Source organism: Panthera leo, chromosome A1, assembly GCF_018350215.1.
Source record: "Panthera leo isolate Ple1 chromosome A1, P.leo_Ple1_pat1.1, whole genome shotgun sequence".
NCBI classification, from domain to species: Eukaryota; Metazoa; Chordata; class Mammalia; order Carnivora; family Felidae; genus Panthera; species Panthera leo.
The window spans coordinates 25,269,132-25,290,388 of record NC_056679.1 but is presented as its reverse complement, the minus strand read 5'-3'; the positions used below and the strand labels follow the sequence as shown (position 1 = coordinate 25,290,388).

At 42.5% G+C, this 21,257-nt stretch overlaps 1 protein-coding gene and 1 pseudogene across 4 annotated transcripts in view; one reads left to right on the top strand and one right to left on the bottom strand.

Moving 5' to 3' along the window:
- The window catches only part of SLC25A30 (solute carrier family 25 member 30), a 75,417-nt gene extending 62,621 nt beyond the window's left edge, over positions 1-12,796 (top strand). For all 4 annotated transcript variants that reach the window (XM_042921494.1, XM_042921575.1, XM_042921659.1 and 1 more), the window contains 7 exons: positions 2,089-2,183; positions 3,627-3,712; positions 5,812-5,907; positions 6,765-6,889; positions 7,586-7,724; positions 9,116-9,196; positions 10,134-12,796. In XM_042921494.1, the coding sequence (XP_042777428.1) occupies positions 2,089-2,183; positions 3,627-3,712; positions 5,812-5,907; positions 6,765-6,889; positions 7,586-7,724; positions 9,116-9,196; positions 10,134-10,175 (664 nt within the window). In that variant the 3' untranslated portion in view covers positions 10,176-12,796. The remainder of the gene's footprint in view (positions 1-2,088; positions 2,184-3,626; positions 3,713-5,811; positions 5,908-6,764; positions 6,890-7,585; positions 7,725-9,115; positions 9,197-10,133) is intronic.
- Positions 12,797-20,483: 7,687 nt separating this feature from the next.
- On the bottom strand, positions 20,484-20,865 carry LOC122209774 (annotated as a pseudogene).
- Between the last annotated feature and the right edge of the window lie 392 nt (positions 20,866-21,257).

The window sequence follows — 21,257 nt, the reverse complement described above, 5'->3', positions numbered from 1 at the left end:
GCTCAGGTCTTGATCTCAGGGTTGTGAGTTCAAGCCCCACAGTGGGGCTGTTAAGTAGCTGTGGAGCCGACTTAAAAAAGAAAAAGGAGGGGGGACTGTGTTTATACAAAGTCAGCAGTACGCACAAGAAAGCGTGGTACATTCTAGTAATTACATGCGAGTAATTCGGCGTAGGTATAGTGCTGGAGTTTTTGAGTAGCCAGAGCTGGAGTTGGAGCCGTAATAAGGGGTCAGGACACGGACGGCCTCAGGACACGCTAAGCATCTTGATTTCCTCTAGCACACCACAGGTCCCAAATGGGTGCCTCACAGCCCTCCTACCTACCAGTCAAGGTTTTTGTTTCTCACTCGAGCCGATATTTTAAACTATGAGAAATTGCACATGGAAACCGGGGAGTCCATTTTCTTGAGAAAAGTCAACATCTGGGCACGTGTTCATTCACTTAGGATAACGGCAACAGGCGTCGAGGGTGCCTTCTCTGGTTTACCGAAACCCCTGCCGCTCGCAGGATGTGCGAGGGTGCATGAGACCCAGCCCGCTGCACTCAGGGTGTCTGCCCGGTGCCCATAAGCGCTTGAGTTTGCTGTGCCTGTGGCGGGCAGAAGGTGCTGGGGGGTTTTCAGTAGGGGGACTGACATGATAGGGTTTCGGTGGTAAAAAGAAGCCAGCCTGCCGTAGGGAGAAAGAATGAGAACTGACAACGCTGGAAAAAGGCTGTCGCACAGGAAGCAGAGACAACGATTTTCTGAACAGAGGGATTGTCTTGGGGACAGAGAGAAAGAAGAGAGCTTGTTTAGGGCATAGGGTTGACCTGATACGTGACCTAATAGACGAGGGGGTGTGGAGGAAGCAGGGGACAAGGCTAATGTCTTGATTTCTGGTTTTCAGCCAAGGTGTTGATGGAGGTTCCATTTTCTGGGTCAGGAAACAAAGAGGAGAGCCGATTGGTTGGGGCGGGAGGACACTTAGCTCCGTATGGGACACTGGATCTGGGGGTGGGTGTGGGACATGCGAATTGAGACATCTACGAGGCAGTTGGAAATGCATCGTTGGATCGATGCAGGAAGCAGGAATTTCGGAGTCGTCAGTCTTGGACAGTGGTAGAAGCCATGGGAGTAGACGAGCTCACCCGGGGAGTGCGTGGAGCGGGGAGAGAAGAGAGAGCCTAGGGCAGAGTTCCCCAGAACACCCCAGGAAACAGAGGTAGGGAGTCTGTAGAGAAAAGGGAAGAAACGGGAGAGGGGGATGTAACGGAGCTCAGGGAGGAGACCGCAGCGCGGAGGACAAAGGGTGGACGGCAGCAAGTACCACGGAGAGGTTATGTAAGATACTAAGTGAAACACATCATTTGATGCAGTGACAGCGATGTCAGTTGGTCACCTTGGTGAGGGGAGTTTTGATGGCGAGGGGAGAGGGACGAGGAGGATCAGCTGGGGCAGATAACTGCCCCAGGGTGGTTCTGGGCTCAGGATGGCCAAGAGAGGGAGAGGAAATAACTGGGGCAGGGCCTCCGAGGAGGTGGGAATTGAGCTCTAGAGCAGCAGCTGAAGAGTGATAGATGCTTGCCGAGGGCAGATTCTCGAGGCGCTTTGTCCCAAGAAAGGACAGCCCTTTCATTTGAATAGAACTCCACGTTCACTTACGTTTTCATTAAGGATAACTACAGGGGGCTGAACTTTCACTTAGTGAACTATTAATTTGCACACATTTTACGGAACCCAACTATATTTTTGTTAGATTTTGAATTTCGAGAAATCTGCTTGAGCGTAGTTTGATTGTGGAAGGCCACTATCTGTGTGTGTGTGTGTCTTCTAGAGGATTTAAAGTGCTTTTTAGAATTTCTTTTCTTTTTTCTTTTTTTTTTTTTTTTTGAGAGGGCACGAGTGAGAGGCAGAGAGAGAGAGAGAGAGTGGCGGGGAGGGAGAGAAACAGGGCTCACCCAAAGTGGGGTTTTGAGCTCATCAGATGGGGGACTCAAACTCATGAACTGAGATCATGCCGTATGCCGAAGTCAGGAGCTTAACAACTGAGCCACTCAGGTGCCTGGTTTTTTGAATTTCTTGGGGTCTTATCCATTGGTTTGACAGGATTGCCCCTGCGATGTTACGCCAGGCTTCCTATGGCACCATCAAGATAGGCACTTACCAGAGCTTGAAGCGACTGTTTGTTGAACACCCAGAAGGTGAGTGAAGAATCTTTTCTCTACTTGTGGACAGGAGGTGGGTTGGTTGTGTGACTTTTTTAGTCAAGATCAGATTTTCTTGAGCCTAATTGTGACTTTACTGCTGAAGAGAACTCTGGGTATAAAGTCTGAATGAACCACGCTTAAGGTAAGTCAGTTCTTTTTTTTTCTTAATGTTTATTTATTTTTGACAGAGGGAGAGCGCAAGTGTGTGCACACATGCACACACGCAAGCAGGGGAAGGGGAAGAGAGAGGGAGACACAGAATCTGAAGCAGGTTCCAGGCTCTGAGCTGTCAGCGCAGAGCCTGATGCAGGGCTTGAACTCACGAACCGTGAGATCAGGACCTGAACCAAAGTCGGACGCTTAACCCACCGAGCCACCCAGGTACCCCAAAGCAAGTCAGTTCTTGGCTGAATTAAGGGGAACAGCAGTTAAAAGGAGCAATCTCTACAAATATTTTAGTTATCCTCATCTACAGAACTCCTAGACTAGAGGATATGTTGTTATAGTTCTAGCCCACTTAAAATTTTCTAAAATCAGGATTTTTTTCAGGAAAGCAGTGAATACGTTTCGTAGTATTAAGAACTGAATTCTTGAGCGCCAGCTGACTGTTGCGTGAGAGTGGTCAGCAGGGGCTGAGATGCTTTAGCACTTTAGTACACTTCAAATTAAATATATATGGTGTGCTTCAAAACTTTATCTTCATGGTTATCTCATAGGAGTGTATCTTTTTTTAAAATTTACTTTTATGTTATTTTATTTAAAGATTTTTAATGCTTATTTATATTTGAGAGAGAGAGACAGACAGACAGAGTGCAAGTGGTGGAGGGGCAGAGAGAGAGGGAGACAGAATCCGAAAGAGGCTCCAGGCTCCGAGCTGTCCGCACAGAGCCCGACACGGGGCTTGAACTCACGAGCCGTGAGATCATGACCTGAGCCGAAGTTGGGTGCTTAATCGACTGAGCCACCCAGGTGCCCCGGAGTGTATCTTTTTTATTCTCTTATGAGATATACTTCATCTTAATTAGTACAGTGATACGCATTTACACATAAAAGTGAATTGGCAGATGGCTGCTCACTTTGCACGATACTTTTTAGATGTCAAGTAAGTTTGGGGCACCTGGCTGACTCAGTCGGAAGAGTGTGCGACTCTTGATCTCTGGGTCATGAGTTCGAGCCCCATACTGGGTGTAGAGATCACTTAAATAAATAAGTAAATATTTTTCAAAAACAACAAATTGAGAGCAAATAGATGTCAAGTAATTTTGCTAGGCAAAGTCCTGATAAGCCAGCAGAATTCCTAACATTTTAAAAATGGCTTGATTCATAAAGCAGAAATGTAATTATTCCCTTAAGATATACAAGAGGTATGCAAATGAGTTTGCACCTATGTTTGAGTTACTGATAATGAAAAGTTGAATAATGTGTGCTTGTTTATAGATGAAACTCTACTGATAAATGTGGTGTGTGGAATTCTCTCTGGAGTCATATCCTCAACCATCGCTAATCCAACGGATGTTTTGAAAGTAAGCAGTGCTATCCATATCTGATAGGCACACTCCCCCCACATTTTCTTGCTGGGAACAACATGCAGATAATGAAAGTCTGCGAATGTAACAGTTTTGCAAACAAATGTTTACAGTTGGAGTGCCATGAAGGCCCTCCCATGAGGGAGGATCTCCCACTGATAAGGGACATCAAAAGTAGAGCTCGTTGTGGAGACAAGGTCTTTGGTGACTAAGCAGGAAAAAAAATGTAGGCTCGGGTACATTTGAATTTCATTTTTCATTGAAAATCTTCCCTGGTTTTATTGGTTCATTAAAAAATCGAGAGGCTGCAAGTTCTGTACAGGTCTGCTCATTAATGACCTATTTCTGAGCGTGTGATGTTATCTGCTAACTTGATTTCAGGATACAGTGATGGAAATATTTCCTTACTACAGTTAGACATAAGTGTGGTAAGGTGGATGATCTTATTGATAATAACAGGGAAACTGCCTCCTTAAATCCTTTCTGGAGTAAGGCAAGGGAATAAGCTAATTAAACATTTTTTTTAATGTGTATTTATTTTTGAGGGAGAGAGAGAGAAAGACAGAGTATGAGTGGCGGAGGGGCGGGGAGAGAAGGAGACACAGAATCCGAAGCAGGCTCCAGGCTCTGAGCTGCCAGCACAGAGTCCGCTGCGAGCCTCGAACTCACGAACCTCGAGATCATGACCGGAGCCGAAGTCAGACGCTTAACCGACTGAGCCACCCGGGTGCCCCAAGGGAATAAACTAATTAAACAAAATAGAAATTAGGCAGGGAGTTGCTTTTCATCCCTCTTAAGATGTTTGTCTCTGTCCCTTCCTCTCCTTTTTGTTCCTGTTAGTTAACCGGCATCCACTATGCCTCTACCTTCTGCCAGTTGACGTATTATGTGCTTAGAGTCCAAAAATGAGTATGATAAGGACCCTGCCCTCAGAGCCTTCAATCTACTAGGAGATTCTGACAGATGTCAGCACCTTATGTAGCAGCGTGTTGAGGGCATTACACTTAATGCACGGTCAGGGTGCAGCACGTGTGAAGGTGCTTTTGCTTTGATTTTACCCTTTGTCGGGGAAAAGCGGAGAAAGATCTCCATACTCCCTTTAATATCTTAAACATATGCTGGGCTTAGGGATAGGCCATTCCTGTGTTTTGCGTGGCAGTAACAGCTTTTCTTTAGAAGTCGGAGGTAATGTTTTTGCTCCCTCGATAAAAATAAGGTACCGATTTTTAGTGAGAAATCCCTTTTAATTTTAAAAAAAATACAGAGAGCTGGGGCGCCTGCGTGGCTCAGTCAGTTGAGCGTCTGACTTGGGCTCAGGTCATGCTCTCACAGTCCGAGAGTTCGAGCCCCGCGTCGGGCTCTGTGCTGATGGCTCGGAGCCTGGAGCCTGCTTCGGGTTCTGTGTCTCCCTCTCTCTCTGCCCCTCCCCTGCTCATGCTCTGTCTCTCTCTCTCTCTCTGTCAAAAGTAAGTAAACATTAAAAAAATACAGAGAGCTACATCAAACATTATTTTTACATTGGCATCTCAGTCATGTGAATTCCACAGCCGTTCTCGAGTGTATTTGTACATTCAAGTGTTAACGGAGTGTGACGGACATCATGTGGTTATCCCGTGCTCAGCTCGCCTGCATACCTTTTGGTTCAGCTGGTTGGAAATAGTAGTGGCTTGAAGTAACTAATTTAAGAAATCTGCTTGTCCATGCTTCATGCTGCGAAATATGCTAGATGCTCCTATTAATTATGTGAAATCTTAGTATTACCATCACCTTCTCTTTCCTGCTTATTAACCTGTAAGGACATAATGTCATTTTCTTTCCTTTTCAAAAGGCTTTTTAAAAAAAATCAGGTTTTTTGGACACTTAATGAGCTCTGGATTCTACTGGATGCATTTTGTTGATTCCAAAGTGCCTAAGAACCAAACCTTAAAAATGTTTCGTCTGCAAAGGGCATTTAAAGCTAGCATGACGATAGTGTTTATGCTATGATTCTTTTCTTTTAATGGTTATTAAACAACAGATCAAATGATATTCAGAGGTCTACATTGGGGAGAAATGTGCTGTTTCCTTCTCATGTTAATCTTGAAAATAATCTCTAGATACGGATGCAAGCCCAGAGCAGCACCATTCAAGGGGGAATGATAGGCAACTTCATTAACATTTACCAGCAGGAGGGAGCGAGAGGATTGTGGAAGGTAAGCCTGCAAAACAGAGCCAGCTACCTTAGTTCTTCCCTTTTTCCCTTTGAATTTATTCTTTCTGTTCCTATCATTTTATTTAATCTGAAAGGCGAAATGGAGTAAGGGAAGACAAGTGACGTCTGCCCTTGAAGTTACTTTCTTCCTTAATTTCCTTGTCTGGAAAATGGAAATATAAGGATTATGTCATATTTTAAAATACCTTTTGAATAATTTATGTATAATTATGAAGAAGATTGAGCACTTTGTTGTTTACTTTTTCTTTAAAAGATTCTCATAGAGGAGGGTTTTCTAGGTTATAGTTAAATGCTGGGTTATTTTTGTTTTAGGTTCATTTACTTATTATTTTGGGAGGGGGAAGGGAGGGAGAATCCCAAGCAGGCTCCGTGTTTTCAGCTCAGAGCCCCATGTGGAGCTTGATTCCACAAACCGTGAGATCACGACCTGAGCCAAAATCAAGAGTATGACGCTTAACCGACCGAGCCACCCGGGCGCCCCTGCATTTTTTGATGTGTATGTCTTCCTGGTCCCTAAGTGAAGACCATTACTAGGCAAGCGCTGGTATGGAGTGCCATTTCCTGGTATTCTCTTGACCTGTCAGTTCACAGAATAGACCGTAAGGGTCATCTAGGACAGTCTTCTCAGTATGTACTAGGAAACCGGAGCCTCTGTGAGGTGATTTGTCCTGGCCAGCGTCTGGCCAAGGTCGTATGGTTAGCGCCAGAATCGGAACTGGACATGAGCTTCTGACTTCTTTACCCTCTGGTCTTTTCTCCTCTGTCACTCTACATTTTTTGGCAAGGCCTACTCCGGGAAGAGTTCTCTGAGTCTTGATTATTCGTCTTCTTACCCAGGGTGTGTCCCTTACCGCGCAGAGGGCTGCTATCGTCGTCGGTGTGGAGCTCCCGGTCTATGACCTCGCCAAGAAGCACCTGATTTTCTCGGGCCTGATGGGAGACACTGTGTATACCCACCTCCTGTATGTTTATAGATTTCAAAAAAAATAATATTTTAGGTATGCATGAGGTCAGGGTGGCAATTTGCTACAAATCTATAGAAATTTTAAAGAAGGTATATTATAAAGTTATTATATTCTCATATTTGGAAAATTACAGTTCCGGAGTGAACCAGGAAAAAGTGAAAGTCCTTGTCTGTTTACATGGGTAACCATTGTCAACAGCTCGTTTTTTAGTCACATGCAAATCTGTCTACAAAAGTATTGTGTACTTTATTACACGAGCAATATCATGATTAGCATTCTCTAACTTGGCTTTGTATTTCTATTATTTTCAGTTTTTAGCTTTCTGAGGTATAACGGACAAAATTGTAAGCTATTCAAAGTGTACATAATGATTTGATACACCTGTACAATGTGAAAACCTCTGCCCCAGAGTTCATTAACACATGACATTCCTTCATGTGTCTATGATTGACCTTCCAGAACCTCACAGGTATTCTTAGTTGAGGCTGGAATTTATAATCAGTGCTATATTTAAGAAGTTTGTGCCGTGCTTTAGAGATGGGCGTCTTCCTGGAAACGTGGCGTCTTCCTGGAAACGTACCGTCTTGTCACATGTCACTGTAACATAGTCTGGGAGGATGCTGTTTCTTGCCTTTAGTGGTGGTGGCAGCTCGGCGGTGAACTTTTGCTTTTCCGTTGGCATCTTTTTCATAGCTCAAGCTTCACCTGTGGTCTGGCCGGGGCCCTGGCCTCAAACCCTGTGGATGTTGTGAGAACACGTATGATGAATCAGAGAGTCCTTCGAGACGGCAGGTGCTCGGGCTACACTGGTACCCTGGACTGCTTGTTCCAGGTGAGAGGGCGCGGTCACCTGTGCGGCGCTGCGGGGTCCTGTCACAGCTCATTAGCCTCCATGTTACCCCCTGAAGAGTTTCTTAGCATGGTCAAAACCACAACGGTTTAGAGCAAAACCCTTGTCCCTTGTAATTGTATGACTTTGGTTGATGTACAGACTCTGTACCTCAGTTTCCTCATTAGTGAGGAGGGACGGTAATTGCACCTGTGTCACAGGGTTAGTGTAAAAATGAAAGAATGCTTACCAAAGAGCACAGTGCCTGGATTCACGTAGTAAAACCTTGTTAGCATAATTCATAATGATGAAAGACACTGATGTTGAAATAAGCAAGCTTATTTTATTTAATCTTCAACATTCTAGTGGTTTGTTTTTAATCATTGAAACTGCCCCCCAGATGCGTGTGAATATCTCTGTGTGTGTGTGTGTGTGTGTGTGTATATATATATGTATATATATATATATATATATATATATATATACACCCACATATATATGTATGCATATATTTTAACCTGAGAAGTAACTAAACTTTGAGGGTTATTATAACTACCATGAGTGATGCTCTGTGAAGCCCTGAGATGGTACCCAGTTTGGGTCACACTGGGGCTAACTTTTATACATACAAAATCTAGACGAATATTTAGAAATGAAAGTTCCTTTTCTTTACACCTCTGCTCTGCTGTACAGGCTGAGAAGAGAGTCATGCTTTCTGATATCTGTGTGTCTCCTTCCAAAATGTGTCTCCCTCCCCGTGAGTCAGACTGGAATGAATATCCTTCATTCAGACATCTCTCGAAAGAACACGTCACTCTGACAATAATTCTCGGTTTAAACAGTGGGGCTTACTGTTCCTGAGAGGGGGGAGGTTCGCAGCTGTCTGTCTCCCTGACCAGACTGCCGGCCACCCGGGGTTCGGGGCCACTTGGCCGTTCCTGTTCTCTGGCGTGATGCTGGCCCGTCCTAGACTTCAAGTCTACCTTCCCAACGCAGAGATACTTGTTTTTATTCACCTAATGACATGAAATAGTGGTGCTCTGAATGACATCTTTACCACCATTGCTTCACTTTTTTATTTCCAACCTACTTGTGAGCCCGAGTGGCAAGGAGGCGAGAGGTTCTAATTGGAATTAAATCCCACTTCTTATTCATTCCGCTGCCATTTGTCTGCTTGGGCGTGGGCTGGTTGGACGTCTTCTCCCGTGAAGAGGCCTTTAAAGAAGAAAAAGGGGCAGGAGGGCACTGAGTTTTTAAGCAGTCTTTTCGAACAGGATTTTATTTTTAAGAAAAGTTGATCATTCAGTCTGCCTACTGAGTGTTAACACATTTGACATGATTGGAAAGTTAGATGTTAACTTTTGTCTCCCCCTCCTCCCTTTCCCTTATAACAGACATGGAAGAATGAAGGGTTTTTTGCTCTGTATAAAGGGTTTTGGCCGAATTGGTTGAGACTTGGTCCTTGGAATATCATTGTATCCTTTTCTGTCGTAGTACGTCTGGAAAAAAGGTGCAGCGAAAGGAATATTGTTTGTATAAACTGTCATGTTATTAATGATAATTTAGAAGTGGGTTCGTATTCTTTTGAGCTCCTCCGATTCTAAGAAATAACTATTTGCTTTCTGTCTTAGAAGGTATAAAGTCTCTGTGCTGGGCCAAGTGAATCTTGGTATAGTGATAGTGTTATTGAAAGGTAATGGTATCAATACAAACTTCTATTCAGTCTGTTTTAGAAGCTGGGAATATTTACGATTACAGAGAGAGAGAGAGAGAGACAAGGATTTTCTATCCTTAGCCACCATTGGGAAGGATGCGGTCTGACAGCGCTGTTGTAGAATGCTTATTTTAGAGAGTGCCTGAGGTTAAACAGGAATTAGCTCCTGAATTATTGGGCTGATAAGCAGTGTTTCCTGTATGCCAAAGTGGGAGGCAGGAAAGAAGTAGCCGTTCATTAGACACAAAAAGGCAGAATTACATAGAAGGGAATGTGGTTTTCACCATCTCTGTTTCTCTTTATCTGCCCCTCCCTGCTGAAGGCCTGCCTAGTGGTGACCCTCGAGAGGGCGTCCCAGGGCTTGCTGTCTTTCACTTTCACATAGAATTTTACTGTTTGGGCAAGTCTGCGCACAGCAGTCACCAAAGCTGGTCAGCGTGGACGTGATCTTCCAAGAGGCTCTTGGAACAGACGCTAGGGCACTGATGTTATCTAAGCTGTGATTGTTCTGTTCCAGGCTGGCCTTGGGAAGGCTAATGGGAAGACCTTTGGGGGCGGATAAGGATCCCGGGTGTTTAATCATGTGCATGGCCTGTGGTCTGCCCGGACATACTTGTTAGATGTACTGTGAGTCCGTTTTTATGTGTCAGTGTTGTTCAGATGGCATTTTCGTTGTCCGCCTCAACTAATAACTGCAGTTTTTTGTGACCTATGAGCAGCTGAAGAAATTGGATTTGTGACAAGTCCAGGCTGCACGAGACAGCGCTCTGAAAACGCCTGCTTGCGAAACAATCAAGCTTCCTGTGTTTCACGCTGCTTCTCACTGCTTGGCTCGTCACAGATTCTGAAGCATGCGTGAGCAACAGCCGAAGACGGGGTTAGTGCACATTGCTGTGTGTTGGCAATGGATGCTCTGCATCAAATGTTTAATGCCACAAACTGACATGCAAACACTGGTCCTTACCATGGAAGTGCCCTTGGACATCAAAGACGGCATGCAAAGTGTGCGTTTCTTGCTAAAGAAAACTTGCAAGAAGATCAGGAACTGTGAATTGTTTTCTCCAGGGGACGGTAGCACCTGTTGCCCTCCAGCGAACAGCTGAGAATAGCAGAGTGCTCTAGGGAAGCTCGCAGGAACCACGGAATGGAGCCTCCAAGAGGGTATTACTGTTCCTGAACTTCTGGGGACGTTTGCTTCTTGTCGGCTGAAGACATTTCACGCGTGGAGACCTGGCCCTTTCAACTCCAGGTGTAAACAGTGCAGGAAATAGATCTCTGGAATATTGCACTGCTTTATAATTTCCTATTTTGGCAGGATCTTTCACTTACAATAAGTGATTTTAAGCCTTTGAAGGCTTGACCTTTGTGAGGAATTGTTACAAAGTATTAATATCTAAACCCATGATGGTGAGATACCTTGGCTTTGAGACTGGCAAGGTTGCTGTTGACGGGAGGGATTTTTAGCCGCATGGGTTTGGTCTCAGGTAATGTTGGTAATTTGCTCTGATTTTTAGCCCAGTTTTATTATTTCTCAGTCTGTAAAATGGAGATATGACATCTACTGATGTTGAGGCTCAAATGAAGAAAATAGTAGCGGCTATCACTTGACTTGAGGGTCAGTGTGTTTACATCAGTCACGCTGTCATCTGGCTGGAATCCCAGCATCCACAGTTGGGTGCAAAGAAGAGAGTCGTTCTCACTGGAACCCCCAACAAAGCCTGTTGTTAGAGTCCTTGTGAAAAGAAAGAGCACAGTGTAAGTTACAGTTTTATTACGTTTTCCTTAGCAAGATGTTACGAGTGAATTGAAGAATTGATTTTTCCGGATTTCCCAGATTTTCCTTCAGTTCAGGTGATCGTCTGTTCAAATACTTCCTGTCTTGGGCTTCCTGATTGGTCTGGATGGAAAACACTTGCTTGACATTTAAAAAAAACTCTTTCTTTAGTACCGCACCTGTTTTCTGGTTTCTGAAAGAGGTCCATAGTGTCTTCCTTTCTTTTTCTAAAGACAACAAAAATCATTCTCCCTTCTCTTTCTCTCCTTCATCTTGTTCCTTTGAAAATAAAAAGTGACTCTGAGAGCCCTAAGACCTTTATACACTTCTCGCGGGCTGCCCCAGGGCAGGGAACATATTTACTCGGGTACCTTCAGTTCTAGCCTTTGAGAACATTAAATACACACTAACTGGGGCTCCGGGGCAGACCCTCCTGCGGGGACGTGTGCTCAGCAGGTGCCTGGTGTGTCCGGCCACCTCCCTTGAAGCAGAAAAGAAGGAACCCCGGTTTTTCTTATGGACTGCGCAGTTTAGCTGCCAGTCCCTTCCACTTTGCCTTCTTTATTAATGTTTACTTGGAGAAACATTTTGTGAGGCAGAATTGCAGTTCCAAACCAGAGACAAAGTCGTTAAAAAGAGAGAGGAAGAGGCGGTGGCGTGGCATGTAGGGGCTAACGGGTTAAAGACGTAGCTGAAAGTCCGGCTCCCCTGGCCCAATCTGGATGGGACTCTGCAGAGCTGAGCTCACTTGGCTCCCACTCCTGGTACTGAACCGTATCTTTAGACGGAGATTTTCTTCCCTCTTGCCAAGACATTCCATTGATGTGGTAAGGGCTTTCTCTGGAAAGGCTTTCACTTTTGAGTTCTGTGAGTTTAAAGGATTACTTTTTAAGAGTCACTTTTTTTTTTTTAACGAAGAAAACATATATTTTTAAGTGTACATATAATTTCTAAAACAGTAGAAGCAAATCCTTTTGAAGACCGGAAAGAGTCAACGTCCTGCAACATTCATTATGTCAGTTTATTCAAATTATGCATATGTTCATACCAGGATAAGAAGAAACTCAAACCTCACCATAACACCTGAGCACGTTTTTGAGACAAAAATAGAGTATTTCTCCAGTGTAGCTTTATTAAACACATTATACAGAACAGGATCTTAACCTGTTTTGGTTTTTCTGTTTCTTGAAAGAGTTCATGCAGTTGCCACGCTCCTAACCAGGAAAGAACTTAGGGACTTGGAGACTCGGTTCCCTTATTTTCAGGGGTGTGGCTACAAGTCCCCCGACCTCCTTGGATATTGCTTAAATGTGGCAAAAGGATTTTTAGCTTTTATAACTAAAATGAAGATAACGGATTTTTTTTTGTTTGCTTGTGGATTTGTGTAATCATTGATGCTAAATGTTGCTGATCTGTGATCTAAAAATGGCCCCTGTTCATATTTATTCATGAGCTAGAAATAGTATGTATTATATAAAAACTATACATTTTCATAAGCCTTTATATTTCAGGCTCTTTATTTAAACATTGTTGGAATATGTGGCATAAACCTTGTTTCATTATTTAATAAACTGGACTAATACATAATAATCGAAATGACTTGTGGTTATTTTGGATAAATAGAAACCTTTAAACAAAGATAAGCTCCAAAGAGTCTCGAAGGTTGGAGTAGAAATGGCACGTGTGAAAGTGGCTGCAGACATTTCTCCTCGAGGAGAAGTTGTTGGGGTTCTTCTTTTCTTTTCTTTTCTTTTCTTTTCTTTTCTTTTCTTTTCTTTTCTCTTTTCCTCTTTCTTTCTCTTTCTCTTTTTTTCCCTTTCTTTCTTCATTCATTCATTCATTCATTCTTGACAAAGAGCACAAGCAGCAGAGGGACGGAGAGCAAGGGAGAGAGAGAGACTCCCAAGCAGGCTCCCTGCTCGTGAGGAGCCTGACACGGGGCTCCGTCTCACGATCTGTAGATCCCAACCTCAGCGGATATCAAGATTCGGACGCTTAACCCCCTGAGCCACCCAGAATCATCTTAATTGCCTGGACGCCTGTGTGACCTCCCACTCTTTGAAAACCTCTGTAACCCAGTAGAGGCTGGTGACTCTGATTTGTGGACTGGCTTGGGAAGGTAGCCTGGAGACGGAGAACAGCAGGGTGATGACATCATCTATGCCCTGCACTTTCAGGGTCCGTCAGTCCCTCCCATGTTTGGTGTTGGCTGGAGATAGCAGCTGAGATGTTTGTTAACTGTGGACCAGACAGAGTCACCTCTGATTGGCATAGAAGAACCAGTGGATGAAATGCAAACCTAGTTCATTAATTTTTTCAGTTAAGAATATTTTCGGAGTGGGGGTTGCCTGGGTGGCTCAGTCGGTTGAATATCCGACTGTTGATTTCCACTCAGGTCATGATCTCATGGTTCGTGGGATTGAGTTCCACATCAGGCCCCGTGCTAACAGTGTAGAGCCTGCTTGGTATTCTCTCCCTCCTCTCTCTATGCCCTTCCCTCCACTTGTGCTCTCTCTCTGTCTCTCTCAAAATAAGTAAACATTAAAAAAAGAATATTTGGGGGCGCCTGGCTGGATCAGTCAGGGGAACAAGCGACTATCTCAGGGTTGAGAGTTCAGGCCCCACCTTGGGCATAAAGCTTACTTAAGCAAAAATAAAAATTAAATTAAAAAATAAACTCATCCATGGGGCGCCTGGGTGGCTCAATCGGTTAAGCGTCCAACTTCAGCTCAGGTCATGATCTTGCGGTTCGTGGGTTCTGTGCTGACAGCACAGAGCCTGGAGCCTGCTTTGGATTCTGTGTCCCCCTCTCTCTCTGCTCCTCCCCTCCTCACACTCTGTCTCTCTCTCTTCCTCAAAACTAAATAAACGTTAAAAAAAAAAAAGACAATAAACTCATCCATGAAATTATAAAATATACATATGTTTTTCTAGGTGCTTGTCTTATTAACATTTGAATTAAATAATGGTGGTTTAGTGAAAAAATAGAATGTGGAAGACAGGGAACTTTCTCAGTTCTCTTTTTAAAAAAAAATTTTTTTTTAGCGTTTATTTATTTTTGAGACAGTGCAAGAGACAGAGTGCAAGCAGCAGAGGGAGACACAGAATCCGAAGCTGGCTCCAGGCTCTGAGCTATCAGCCTAGAGCCCGACGCGCAGGGCTCGAACTCATGAACCGTGAGATCATGACCTGAGCCAAAGTCGGACAGGCGCCCCTCTCAGTTCTCTGTACCTGAGTTTCTTTTCTTTTCTTTTTTTTTTTTTAACATTTATTTTATTTTTGAGACAGAGAGAGACAGAGCATGGACGGGGGAGGGGCAGAGAGAGAAGGAGACACAGAATCGGAAGCAGGCTCCAGGCTCCGAGCCATCAGCCCAGAGCCGGACGCGGGGCTCGAACTCATGGACCGTGAGATCGTGACCTGAGCTGAAGTCGGATGCTTAGTCAACTGAGCCACCCAGGCTCCCCTCAGTACCTGAGTTTCAGTGATGTACATGGTTGAACTTAATATGAAGGTTAGTGAGAAGCACTGGCTGCTGGTGTTTCTCCAGTGTCTGTGGACAGTAGACCCCTCACATGCACCTATTAAGACACATTTGGCTTTTAATCCAGGGTATATATTTCTAAACTAGCAGCTGGGAAAATCTAAGGCTAAGTTTTTGGTAGATTATTACTAGATCCATCCTGAAGCAAAACAGGAATACAAGACAAGGACAGTATGTATAAATAGGTTTCTTGAAAGCTTGATGCAAATAATGGAATGAAAAGCAAAAACCTGGACACTTCCTATATGTATATATGCCCCTGCTTAAATAATAAGCCTTGTAATGGCTTACTGTGTGGCTCTTGAGAAGAATGAGTTGGATCTCAGCCTGCTGACTTGGAAGGATGTCCATGATCTGTTATTAAGTAGGAAGAAATTACAATGCAGATGCCTATTTATACCATGAACTCATTTCTTAGGGAAAAGCAAATTTACGTATGTAGGGAATGGATTTAAAGACTGTGTATTAGAGTTCTCCAGAGAAACAGAACCAATAAGGTGTGTGTGTGTGTGTGTGTGTGTGTGTGTGTGTGTACATAAATAATTTATTTTAAGAGATAGGCTCATGCAGTTGTGGGGAATTGGCAAGTCTAAAATCTGTCAAGGTGGGAGGGCAGGCCAGTAGACCGAAAACTCGGGAAGGATTTCTGTTACAGTCTTGAAACAGAATTCCTTCTCCAGAAATCCTCAGTTTTTTCCTCTTGAAGCCTTTAACTGATTGGATGGGGCCCACCATTTTATGGAATGTAATCTTAAACTGATTGTGGACTGTATTCACATCTACAAAATACCTTAGCAGCGACATCTAGTGTTTGCCATACGACGACACCATAGCCTAGTGACACCATAGCCAAGTTGACACAAAATTTGACAATCACAGGGTAGAAAGAATTAGAAATCTTTTCCTTATACGTAATTGTATTATCTTGGTTTTTCAAAAGGCTGTATTTTGTAGTTTAAAACAAAATCTTAAACCCCAAACCTGGGGTACCTCGTGGGTGGCTCAGTCTGTTAAGCATCCTACTCTTTATTTCAGCTCAGGTCATGATCTCAGTGTTCGTGGGATCAAGTCCTACGTCGGGCTCTGTGCTGACAGGTGGAGGCTCTCTCTGTCTCTCTCTCTCTGCCCCTCTCCTGCTCTAATAGATAAAATTAAAAAAAAAACCCACCCAAACCCCACAAGGACTAGCTTGGAATACAGATGTCCTATTTATGGTAAATGGGGGAGGGGTGTAGAGAGGCAGGATTTGCAGTATATATAATATTCTATTTATATTTTAACTATATAATATTTCTAGAAGTATATTAAAGATCGAACTTAAAATTTAGCTAATAAGGATAAATGGGGAACTTTTGCTTTTTTTTTCAGTTTCTATTTGCTTTTTGTTCAATGAACTTAATACCTTTATACTTAAAAAACTTTTTAATTTTAATTTTTATTATTTTTTATTTTAGAGAGCATGAGGGGGAGAGGGCAGAGGGAGAAAGAGAATCTCAGGCAGGCTCCATGCTCAGTGCAGAGACTGACACAGGGCTCGATCCCACAACCCTGGGATCATGACCTGAGCCAAAATCAAGAGTCAGACGCTCAACTGACTGAGCCACTCAGGTGCCCCTAAAAAACAATCTCTCTCTTTTTTTTTTTTTTTTTTTTTTTACCTTGGGGGGATACCTCTAGAGAAAGTGCATCATGTGGGCTGTGTACCTACCCTCTAAATTCCTGGGTTATTTTACACAATTCTTAGTCTTTCTCTGACCATGCTGACTTTCAGGTTATCCTGTTTCGTTGATTTGGTAAAGACAGCCACGTTCTTAGGAGATTTTGCCTCGCTAACTGTAACCTTGCAAGTACATTTCTGAAACACTCCACAATCCTTTAGGGAAAGAGCAGCTGACTGAATATAAGTTATTGCCTGTCTCCACTGAACGTGTGCCTGCGAGTTCTGATCACTCTAGACTTAAAAGGAATCCACCTCTTACGGTCAGAGCCAGAGTTACAAACATCCAAGAACAGCTGAAGGCTACTGGCAGCCTTCATCTTCAATTACATCCCTGCTTTAATCTGCTGTACCACGTTGTGCTTTTTTAATCCAATAACTTGCGTATGGTTAGATAATGCGGTAAATACTTGCGGTAAATGGAAACAGTCTTCTAAGATTTGCTTATTTCTTCTGGGATTCTTATATGGGGTTATCTCAGGGTCACCAAGGAGCCTGTGAAAATCCAGAACTCTTTTCATCTTGAAGAACTGACTCCATACCCATTGAATAAAACAACTCATTCTCTTGTCACCACCCCCTCTCCCTGGCAGCCAGCATCACACTTTGTTTTTTATGACTTTGACTACTCCACGCGCCTGATATAAGTGGAATCATATGGCATTTGTTTTTTTTTGTGTGTGACTGGCTTATTCCATTTAGCATGATGTCTTCAAGGTTCATCCAAGGTGTAGCATATTGCAGAATTTCCTTCCTTTTAACGGCCGAATAATATTCCATCGCATGTATAGACCAGATTGTGCTTATCTGTTCATCTGTCGATCACGTGGGTTGCTTCCATGTTTTTAGCTGTTATGGATGCTGCTGCTGTGAACGTGAATGTACAGATAGCTCTTTGGGATCCTGCGTTTGACCCTTGGGGTGTATACCCAGAAGTTGAATGGCTGGATCATATGGTAATTCTATTTAGATTTTTTTTGAGGAACTGAATATTGTTTTCCATTGGGGACTGTACCATTTTACATACCTTCCAGTAGTGCACCAGGGTCCTAATTTTAACACATCCTGGCAAACACTAATTATTTTTTGTTTTTTTTAGGAGTACCCATCCTAATGGGCATGAGGTGGTATCTCACTGTGGTTGTGATTTGCATTTCCCTGATGATTAGTGATGTTGAGACTCTTTTCATGGCTTGTTGGCCATTTGTATATCCTCTTTGAACACATGTTTATTCAAGTCCTTTACCCATTTTTGAATCAGGTTGTTTATTTGTTGTTGAGTGTTAGGAGTTCTTTATATACTCTGGATATAAATCTCTGACGAGATACATGATTTGCAAATATTTTCTCCCATTCTGTGAGTTGCCTTTTTACTCTGTTGATAGTGCCTTCTGATGCACAAAATTTTTTAATTTTTATGAAATCCAATTCAGCTGTTTTTGTTGTCGTTACCTGTGCCTTTGGTGTCATATCCGAAAAATCATTACCGAATCCAATGTTGTGAAGCTTTTATACTATTTTTTAAAGAGTTTTATTGTTTTAATCTTTATTGTGTTACATTTAGGCCTTTGGTCCATTTTGAGGTCATTTTTTTAAGATTTTATTTTTTAAGCAATCTCTACACCCAACGTGGGCTCAAACTCACAACCCCGAGATCAAGAGTCATATGCTCCACCAACTGAGCCAGCCAGGTCCCCTGTTTTGAGTTAGTTTCAGTATATGATGTTCGTTAAGGGTCTAACTTCATCCTTTTGCATGTGGACATCTACTTTTCCTGACACCATTTCTTAAGAAGACTGCCTTTTCCCTGTTGAATGGTCTTAGCACCCTTGTCAAAAATCATTGGAACATAATGTGTGAGGATTTATTTCTGAGCTTTCCGTTTCATTGGTCTGTTTATTTTTATGTCAATACACGCTGTTTTGATTACTGTAGCTTTGTAGTTGGATTTGAAATCAAGAAGTGTCAATCCTCCAGTTTCGTCCTTTTTTGAGATTTTTCTGGCTCTTTGGAGTCTTGATATTCCATGTGAATCTTAGGATGAGGTTTTCTATTTCTGCAAAAACTGTTGGGATTTTGATAGGGATTGCATTGACTCTTAGATTGCTTTGGGCAGTATTGACATTTTAACAGTATTAAATCTTCTAATCCATGAACGTGGATATGTTTCCATTTATTTATGTCTCCTTTAATTTCTTTCAGCAGTGTTTTGTAGTTGTACAGGTCTTTCACCTCCTTGGTTAAATTAATGCCCAAGTATTTTATTCTTTTGGATGCTATTGTAAATGGAATTGTTTTTATAATTTCCTTTGCAGATTGTTCATTGTTCCTGTGAATGCAACTGATTTTTGTGTGTTGGCTTTGTATCCTGCTGCTTTTCTGATTCATTTATTAGTTCTAATAGTTTTTTTTTGTTGTTGTTGTTTTTGTTTTTGGTCTGTGCATGTGGGACCTTTAGGGTTTTTTTATATCATCTGCAAACGGAGATAATTTTACTTCTTCCTTTCCAGTTTGGATGCCTTTTATTTCTTTTTGTGTCCTAATTGCTCTGGCTAGAACTTTGAGTACTGTGTTGAACAGAAGTGGTGAAAGTGGGCCTTCTTGCCTTGTTCCTCATCTTAGAGGAAAAGCTTTCAGTTTTTTGCCACTGAGTATGATAGTCTTTGTGGCATTTTTATATACGGCTTTTATTACTTTGAGGAAGTAGGAAACTATTACTAGTTTGTTGGGTGTTTTTATCATAAAAGGGTGTCGAATTTTGTCAAATCCTTTCTCTGCATCAATTGAGATGATCATTTTTTTCCCCCTTCATTCTGTTGATGTGGCATATTATATCAATCAGTTTTTGTATATCAAACCATCCTTGCATTACAGGAATCGATTCTCCTTGGTCATAATGTATAATCCTTTTACTCTGCTGCTGAATTCAGTTTACTAATATTTTGAAGATTTTATCAATGTTCATAGTGGCTATTGATAAGTAATTTTCTATTCTTGTAATGTCTGACTTTGGCATCAGGGTAATGTTGGCCTCATAGAATGAGTTAGGAAGTGTTTCCTCTTCTTCAATGTTCTGGAAAAGTTTGAGGATTGGTAAATACGTGGTAGAATTCACCAGTGAAACCATGAGACCCAGGGCTTTTCTTTTTAGGAGATTTTTTTTTGATTACTGACTCAATTTCCTTACTAGTTATAGGTCTGTTCAGATTTTTCTGTGATTTAGTCTTGGTACATTTTTGTTCCTGGGAGTTTGTCTATTTCATCTAGATTATTTAATTTGTTGGCGTACAGTTGTTCATAGTATTCTCTTATAATTCTTTTTGTTTCTGTAGAATCAGTAATGGCCTCACTTTTTGATTTTAGTAACTTTAGTCTTTCTTCTTAGTCTATCTAGCTAAATTTCATTAATGTTTTCAAAGAAGCAACTTTTGGTTTCATTGGTTTTCTCTATTGTTTTTCTAATCTCTTTCATTTATCTCTGCTCTAGTCTTTATTTTTATTACTTTTTTAAATGTTTATTTTTGAGAGAGAGAGAGAGAGAGAGAGAGAGAGAGAGAGAGAGAGAATGTGAGTGGGGGAGGGCCAGAGAAAGAGGGAGACACACAATCCAAAGCAGGCTCCGGGCTCTGAGCTGTCAGCACAGAGCCTGACACAGGGCTCAAACCCACAAACTGTGAGATCATGACCTGAGCCGAAGTCAAACTCTTAACTGACTGAGCCACCCAGGTGCCCCTGCTCTAGTCTTTATTATATCTTTCTTTCTGCTACCTTTGAGTTGAGTTCTTTCTTCTTTTTCTAGTTCTGTAAGTTGTAAAGTTAGGTTGTTGTAGATTTAAAATTTTTCTTGTTTTTAAATGTGTTTGTAGCTATAAATTTCCCCCATTGTACCACTTTCACTGTGTCCTGTGTGTTTTTCCCAGTTGTATTTTCATTTTTGCCTCCAAATATTTCTAATTTCCCTTCTTTTTTTTTTTTGCTTTTGCAGTTTTATACCTTTATTTGACAGCCAGCAATTAGTTCTCATCCACATTAACAGTCTGTAGACTTCTGAATGTGGTGACAGGTACATAGGTAACCAACGTACAGAGCTTGTTTGGTGAATCCTCATCCTTGTTACATTTTTCTGGACGACCGCACATGGATACAATATGGAACATTCCTTATCCCTTTGGCCCAGACAGCTTTGTTGAGCCCGGTGTCAATGCACACATCTGGGGTTCCCATCTCCTTCATAGCAAATTTCCGGATCTCTTTGAGTGCCCGAGGGGCACGCTTCTTGAAACCCCCTCCACGGATGCGCTTGTGAATGTTGATGGTGTATTTGCTGGTCGCTACCTCGCTGATGGCAGAATGGCCCTTCTTCTCGCCACCCTTCTTTGCCGGAGCCATCCTGCCAGGCCCGGGTCGGAAAGCTCTAATTTCCCTTCTGATTTCTTTGATCCATTAGTGGCTTAAAAGTGTGGTGTTCAGTTTTTTTTTTTTTTAAGTTTATTTATTTTGAGGGAGAGAGAGAGTGTGTGAGTGGAGGGGGCAGAGAGAGAGGGAGAGGGAGAATCCCGAGCAGGCTCTGTGCTGTCAGTGTGGAGCCTGAGGCAGGGCTCCATCTCACAAACTGAGATCACGACCTGAGCTGAAATCAAGAATCGGATGCTTCCAGGTGCCCTGTATTGTTTAATTTCTATAATTTTGTGAATTTTTCAGTTTTGTCGTTGGTTTCTTTTTCTTTTTTTCTTTTTAAAGATTCTAAGTTATCTCTACACCCGGTGTGGGGCTTGAACTCACAACCC